General features: G+C 27.8%; 1 protein-coding gene across 2 annotated transcripts in view; it reads left to right on the top strand.

Moving 5' to 3' along the window:
- The window catches only part of LOC145269526 (uncharacterized), an 18,280-nt gene extending 12,056 nt beyond the window's left edge, over positions 1-6,224 (top strand). For both annotated transcript variants that reach the window (XM_080125281.1, XM_080125279.1), the window contains exon 2: positions 1-6,224. This exon is cut by the window's left edge. In XM_080125281.1, the coding sequence (XP_079981407.1) occupies positions 4,527-5,627 (1,101 nt within the window). In that variant the 5' untranslated portion in view covers positions 1-4,526 and the 3' untranslated portion in view covers positions 5,628-6,224.
- The last annotated feature ends 2,563 nt before the right edge of the window (positions 6,225-8,787 follow it).

Below are 8,787 nucleotides of genomic sequence, written 5' to 3'. Positions count from 1 at the left end.
TGCAAAGCTCTTTGTAAATAAACAAATGAAGCACTGGGAGTGGCGGTCAGTGTTTGTATAAAATATTGTTCGATGTCATAGCGGACGGTGCTTGTTCAAATGGCCTGATGGATAGAGCTACTGACTATAAAACTGATGGTCAGGAGTTAAAAAAAAAAAAAAACGGAACAAAGTTCAAGCCCTGACGTTTGAACAATTGTGAAGCAACATGCAATTTACATGTACTTAACTTTATCAATTCAGTTTACAGTGATCGATATTTCTATCAGGTGATCAATATGAGTTGTTGGCAAAACCTTTTTTTCATTTAAAAACATTTAGGATATGTGTTGAAAAAAATCAGCAGTAATGCTACAAAAATGTAATCGATTTTGTCACAAGATCTGATTTTTTTTGCTTTCAAATAAATTTAGCACAAAAAGTTGGCCTAATGGAGAGAAAAGGATGCCATTGCCTGATTCAGCAAAAAGACACTAAATCAGTTGTAAAAATCAAGTAATATTACCTCATGTAACAGCACTAAGATGGATACTCCTCCAGACTAGATGAATTCTTGTCCTGAAATCCAGTAAGATCAAGACACAAAAAACTATAAGATATTTAGAGAATTATGTTCTTAACTGTTTTTTATAAACTCAGTGTTTGATAGCTATAGGAGAACTCTAATGGAATAATTTAATATTTATGCATCTCATACAGAAATCAAGCATTCACAACAAAAAGGAGTTTCTGAGAACTTCAACAATTGAAACAAAAAGAGAGAAATTTTTATATATATATTTAAATCATGAAGAAAACAAGTGTTAGCCTGGAGAGCGACGCCTTACAGCTAAGTGAACAAAAATTAAAAAAAAACACTGAGAATGACTGATCTTATAAGAATGGTGAATGATCATTTAAAAATGCATCTAAGAAAATCATATTCTTGTAAAATTTGTTGGTCTTCATTTACCAGATAATAAAGGATTGTCAAAGACACTCAGAAAGAAAAGAGTATTTTTGTAAAAGTTTGTAGATCTGCATTTAAAATATCTTTTATCAAAAATCAATTGTGAAAAAAAAATACCCTTGAAAAATTGGTGGAACAGTGTTTTCAATTAGAGTAAAAATATCTTTTATCAAAAGTCAGTTGTGAAAAAAAATACTCTTGAAAAATTGGTGGAACAGTGTTTTCAAATTAGAGTAAAAATATCTTTTATCAAAAATCAATTGTGAAAAAAAAAATACTCTTGAAAAATTGGTGGAACAGTGTTTTCAATTAGAGTAAAAATATCTTTTATCAAAAGTCAGTTGTGAAAAAAAAATACTCTTGAAAAATTGGTGGAACAGTGTTTTCAAATGAGAGTAAAAATCACATGTGACTTGTGTTTGTATTTATACTATGCATCCCCACACTAGTTTATTCTTTGTACAGGGATTTGTTTAGAAATGATACAAAGGTACGTCCCTTAAATATAAATGTTGATCAAATGTTAGGAAACGATACAAAGAAGATACTCACCTTAGATATAAACATGGATCAAATGTATATTAGAAGTCCAAATCATAGCTTTGTACTGAGTCACATGGCAATACTTTCTCTTCCAAATAGTCCACTCCACTGAATACGCTACAATATCAATACAATTATTATCCTGGAATGTGACAACAACAAAGACTAAAAGAAAAATAAAATACATAGTTAAGTGATTCCTTGAGGAGGAACAAAAAACGTTATTTTTTCAGAGAATTATTCTTGCCTATTTTTCTTACTCAGGCTTTCCAAAGTAGAAAAATCTTTAGAATGAGCTCTGAGATATAATTCATAATGGAAGGTTATCTTTAAGATCTTAATAAAAGCAAATGAAAAATATGTATTCAATAATAGACGATAAAGCTTAACATTATTGAAAACCAACATAAATAGCAAATACATTTGAATGATTGAACTTACATTTGGATTCCCTAGTGAATGATTGAACTTACATTTGGATTCCCTAGTGAATGATTGAACTTACATTTGGATTCCCTAGTGAATGATTGAACTTACATTTGGATTCCCTAGTGAATGATTGAACTTACATTTGGATTCCCTAGTGAATGATTGAACTTACATTTGGATTCCCTAGTGAATGATTGAACTTACATTTGGATTCCCTAGTGAATGATTGAACTTACATTTGGATTCCCTAGTGAATGATTGAACTTACATTTGGATTCCCTAGTGAATGATTGAACTTACATTTGGATTCCCTAGTGAATGATTGAACTTACATTTGGATTCCCTAGTGAATGATTGAACTTAGGACCATTGAAAAGCAAGGCAAATGGCAAATCCATGTTAAGTTATTGAACTTTGATATAATGGGAGAAATACCAAATGAAAAATACTGTTGTGATCTGTGGTTTGTGATTGAGAACAGGATCATTGAAAAGCCAACCATATAGCAAATACAGATGTGTAATTGCAATTTCAATGAGTTCCTCTAAGTTGGCAAACAATATTTTTATGAAGTTCTTTGATTTCCATTTTCCCAATATGCTTATCTTATCAACCACGTTTTTTTTTAAAGAGATACACTCCAGTGACAAACAATGATTTTGCATTTTGCAAGAATGTTCAGCATTTCTTTGAGTGTGTACATTCATGTGAAGTTTGTTTAACTGTATTTTCAGTGAGTTCCATTTGAACATCTACTCGAATGGAAAATGATAATCTTGTAGTTTATATTAATCTGCATTTTCCAAAACATGCACACAGGTTATTCGTCATATTCTTGTAAAGTCTGTGAAATTCCATGTTCACAGAGTGCCGGTATGGAGAACTACATACAAACATGCACAAGAATCGGAAATGTCACTGCTCTATGATACATAAAAGACAAGGTCATTAAGTAGACATTGTCTTTTGGAAAAATCTATGCTCGTTATTGATGTCCTATGGTTTTAGTTAAATGAAAAGAAATGTCAAAATATCTAAAAACGTCATGGTCTCTGAAAGAAATATATTGGTTGCGACAGGAGCAACTGGCATAATGAAAAAGAATCTTAAGAAATACTTGAAAATAATCCCCGCAGAAACTAAACTGCAATGAAATACAGTGAACAACAACTATCGTTAAAAGCACCTTCGGGTATGAATCCAAATCGTTATGAAATCAAGAGTTAGGGAACTTCTTGATATCTTAAAACTGACTCAAAAAAAGAGAAACCATATTCTTGTAAAGTTTATGGATTTTCATGTTCTCAGAGTGATATCCTGGTTGGTTGGTTGGTTGGTTGTTTGTGTTTTACGGCATATCAACCCTTTTCGTGTTATTTAATGCTGAATCCAAAGATTTTGAAGAGAAAATTTTTTTAATAGAATATATTTGTTGTTTTCATGTTGGTTTCTATTTAACCCATAGTTGGGACCCTAACAGGTACTACCACTCCGGGTCAGAGTGGACCTGGTAGCAATGGTAATTAAAGGGTGGCTCCACACTCCCCAAAGCCCACAAGCTGGGGCCTCACCACTGGATATAGTTTAAGGTCATATCCAGGACCCCCATTGAGGGACTTTTACCCTCTGCAGGGGGGCAGTCGGCATATTCTAATGCCCCACCGACAGGGCCAGATATCCTGGAAACCAACACACACACACACACACACCCACACAAGAAATACTTAGGACGGAGCACATTGATTTCTGTAAATAAACCAAAGTAAAATACTAAAAAAAAAGAAGAGAAATCTTCTAAAACTATATCTACCCAGATAAGTGGGAGGTATGGATCAGGTTAACATTGTGAATATATATATATACCAGACTAGACACTGAAACAGGGAAAATGTTGATGCTATTCAGAATAACACACAGAAACCAGTATCTGCTTAGGTGATGCTGGGAGATGGCTACGATATGATGTGACACAAATGAGTGTGTAAATCTCTACTGAACGATCCATAGAAAGTTGAATATCAATATATTGTAACATATACCAGAAAAAAACAGCCTCAGATATAAATTGTACCTCCTCGACATAACTATCCCCGATAAACCCGACAAGCAACTAAGTCCCACCCCTTTACAGTAGAGATCCCGAGGTGCAAGAAAGCCTTTTACTCCAATAGCTTCTTCTCCAGAACTGCAAGTCTTTGGAACTCCCTTCCTGGATTCTGCTTTCCCAACTGTACTGATATGCAGAAGTTCAAGTGTAATGTAAACAAACATCTTTCTACTCATCTCCCTTCATAATGCCCCCGCAAATTATGTCCCTGATAGTAGCCTCCTACTTCAAAGTGGCACTGTGCCTTGTTTGGGGTGAAAATTGAATAAAATAATTTTTTTTTTAAATTTAAATCATAATGAAACCAAGTGTAAGCTCCAGGTCGGAGTTTCTTGATCTGTTAAACTTAACCAAAGTAAAATACTAAAAAAAAATCTATATTCTTGTAAAGACTGTGGATCTACATTTTTCCAGAGGGCCAAACTTGAAAACAATACATGCAAAAACACACTTGATTAACCACATTTCTGTAACATTTATGGAACTTCATTTTCACAGATGGCCAATCTAAATAAACACACGCGATCAAATGCAGACAATCAGGCATTTTCCTGTGAGGTTTGCGAATTCTCGTGCTCGCAGAGTGCCAGTCTAGAAATCCACATACGATCACACACAGGTGAAAAGCCATATTCTTGTAAAGATTGCGGAACTTCTTTTTCAACCAGTTCGAATCTGAGAACTCACACGAGAATTCACACTGGGGAGAAACCTTATTTATGCAAGGTTTGTGGAACGGCTTTCTCGCAGAGTTCAAATCTGAACAATCATATGAGAATACACACAGGTGAGAAACCATATTCTTGCAACGTTTGTGGAAATTCGTTTTCGTTGAGTTCCAGTTTAAAAAAGCACATCCGGGTACACACAGGTGACCAACCGTATCCCTGCCATGTGTGTGGAACTGCATTCTCGCAGAGTGCCAATCTGAACAAGCACCTGCGAATACACACAGATGAGAAACCCTATTCTTGTAAGGTTTGCGGATTTGCATGCTCACAAAGTGCCAGTCTTGCAAGCCACATGAGGATTCACACAGACGGAAAACAGTACTCTTGCAGAGTTTGTGCAGCTGCATTTTCAATGCACTCTGGATTGAAAGCGCACATGCGCACACATGCAGGTGAGAAACCTTATGTCTGTAAGTTTTGTGATACTGCATTTTCATTTAATTCGGGTTTGGAAAAGCACTTACGAATGCACACAGGTGATCGACCCTATCTGTGTAAAGTTTGTGGAAATGCGTTTTCAATGAGTTCCACCTTGAAAAATCATATGAGAGTACACACAGGTGAAAAACCTTATTCTTGTATGGTTTGCGGATATGCATGTGCACAGAGTTCTAGTCTAAAAAAGCACATGCTAAGGCATACAGGTGATCGACCATATTCTTGTAATGTTTGCGGAAATACGTTCTCACAGAGTGCCAATCTGAATAAGCACCTGCGATTACATACTGGAGAGAAACCCTATTCTTGTAAAGTTTGCGGATTTGCATGTTCACAAAGTGAGAAACTAAAGCGTCACATGCGACGACACACAGAGACAGCAAGCGCAGGTGCTGCAACACAAATAGAGAGTGTGCGCCAACTTTTATGAAAAACACTCGTCTAGCTAAAATCACTATCAATAATTTCCTCCACTCTTTATCTGTGTCTAAACCTAAATGTGGATTCCATGAACAAAGCTTCTTTCTTAGAACTGCATGCCTGTGGAACTGTATTCCATTTGCCTGCTTTCCAGCTGATTACAATGTGGTCGTCTTCAAGTCCAACATAAGCAAGTTCTTTATCAGCCGTCGTAAGAAATCCAATTTAATCAATTTTCATTACTATTGATTACTATGGTATTATCCCATTGACTATTATACACTCATTAATCCTTATCCTCGAGTGGCCTCTGGGCCTTGATTGGAGGTGATTCTATGGTAAAAAAAAAAGCTACCTTTCATTCAATTATAGCGTTCTGCTAAGAGACAGCCACTATACAGTGTGACACCATGGAGCTTATTAATGTATTTTTATTGCAGGCTATTATCCTTATCTTTATAGTTGTTGTTTCACGACGTTTCGGCCAACTATTCTTCTGGCCTTCGTGATGGGATAAGAACTATGAATCATCTAACTGCATCCTCAGCAATTACTGCTTTCCATAGTTGTTGCTAATAACAAAGCTTTATGACGAAGGCCATAGAAATAGTTGGCCAAAATGTTGCGAAACAACAGCTATTAAAAATACATTAATAAATAATAATAATAATAATACTCATCTTAATAATAAATTCCAAATGAAATAATATATATACCATATATTATTTTAATATACATAAATATATATATATGTATATATATGATAAATTAATATATAAATAATATATAAAATAATATAAATAAACATAATATAAATTAATATAAAAATAATATATTAAAATATATAAATAATCATAACTAATATAAATTACTATAAAATATATACTATATATAATATATAAATAATATATTAAATAATATGAATTAACATAATATAAATAATTATATAAATAATATATTAAAATATATAAATAATATATTAAATAATATAAATTAATATAATATAAATTAATATAGAAATAATATATTAAATATATAATATATATAATAAATAAATAATATATTAAATAATATAAATTAATATATAAATAATATATTAAAATATAGAAATAATATACTAAATGATATAAATTAATATATAAATAATATATTAAATATATAAGATATAAATAATATATTAAATAATATAAATTAATATAATATAAATTAATATACAAATAATACACTAAATATATAAATAATATATCAAATAATATAAATTAATATAATATAAATAAATATAATAATAATATATTAAATATATAATATATAGATAATATATTAAATAATATAAATTAATATATAAATAATATATTAAATATATAAATAATATATTAAATAATATGAATTAATATAAAAATAATATATTAAATATATAATATATAAATAATATATTAAATATATAAATAATATATTAAATAATATGAATTAATATAAAAATAATATATTAAATATATAATATATAAATAATATACTAAATTATATGAATTAATATATAAATAATATATTAAATATATAATATATAAATAATATATTAAATAATATGAATTAATATATAAATAATATATTAAATATATAAAAAACATTAAATAACATAAATTAATATAATATAAATTAATATATTAAAATATATAAATAATGTATTAAATAATATAAATTAATATAATATAAATTAATATATAAATAATATATTAATTATATAATATATATAATATATAATATATAAATAATATAAATTAATATATAAATAATATATTAAAATATATAAATAATATATTAAATAATATAAAATAATATAATATAAATTAATATATAACTAATGTATTAAATATATAATATATAAATAATATATTAAATAATATAAATTAATATAATATAAATTAATATATAAATAATATATTAAATATATAATATATAAATAATATATTAAATAATATAAATTTATATAATATAAATTAATATACAAATAATATATTAAATATATAATTTATAAATAATATATAAAATAATATAAATTAATATAATATAAATTAATATATAAATAATATATTAAATATATAATATATAAATAATATATTAAATAATATAAATTAATATAATATAAATTAATATATAAATAATATATTAAATATATAATATATAAATAATATATCAAATAATATAAATAAATATAATATAAATTAATATATAAATAATATATTAAATATATAATATATAAATAATATATTAAATAATATAAATTAATATAATATAAATTAATATATAAATAATATATTAAATATATAATATATAAATAATATATTAAATAATATAAATTAATATAATATAAATTAATATGTAAATAATATATTAAATATATAATATATAAATAATATAAATTAATATAATATAAATTAATATATAAATAATATATTAAATATTATAAATGAATATAATATAAATTAATATATAAATAATATATTAAATATATAATATATAAATAATGTATCAAATAATATAAATTAATATATAAATTAATATATAAATAATATATTAATAATATAAATTAATATATAAATAATATATTAAATATTATAAATGAATATAATATAAATTAATATATAAATAATATATTAAATATATATAAATTAATATACATAAAAATATATATATATATGCATATATATATATGATAAATTAAAATATATGGTATATATATATACCATATATTATTTTAATATACCATCGAGCTTGTTTAATATCTTCATTGGACGATCTGCAATAAATGTAATATTTAATGCCTCAGCATGTCCTGAGAACATATATTAGAAAGATCAGCGAGAAAGAAGTCGTACACCATCCACTATCAATATGCAGAGTAAGAAACTGAGTTGTCACATGGATTTTCACACAAATGACATAACAGAGCAAGGAAAAAAAGGGGAAAAAACAGCCTATTCTGCCTTGACAGAGTACAAAATAGACTTTGTGGCTTAGTGGAGGATGCCCTCTTCTCTACCCTGCAACCTCTCTCCCACAGAAGAGACGTTGCGAGCCTATCCTTGTTTTATCGTTATTTCCATGGCAGGTGCTCATCTGAACTCCAATCTCTGGTTCCCCCTCGCAAATCCTTCACGAAAAACACCCGTCTA

Source organism: Euprymna scolopes, chromosome 45 (assembly GCF_053919585.1).
Source record: "Euprymna scolopes isolate OS-2025 chromosome 45, ASM5391958v1, whole genome shotgun sequence".
Classification (NCBI taxonomy): Eukaryota; Metazoa; Mollusca; class Cephalopoda; order Sepiida; family Sepiolidae; genus Euprymna; species Euprymna scolopes.
Note: the sequence above shows the minus strand (reverse complement) of the source record. Positions and strands in the feature narration are given on the sequence as shown.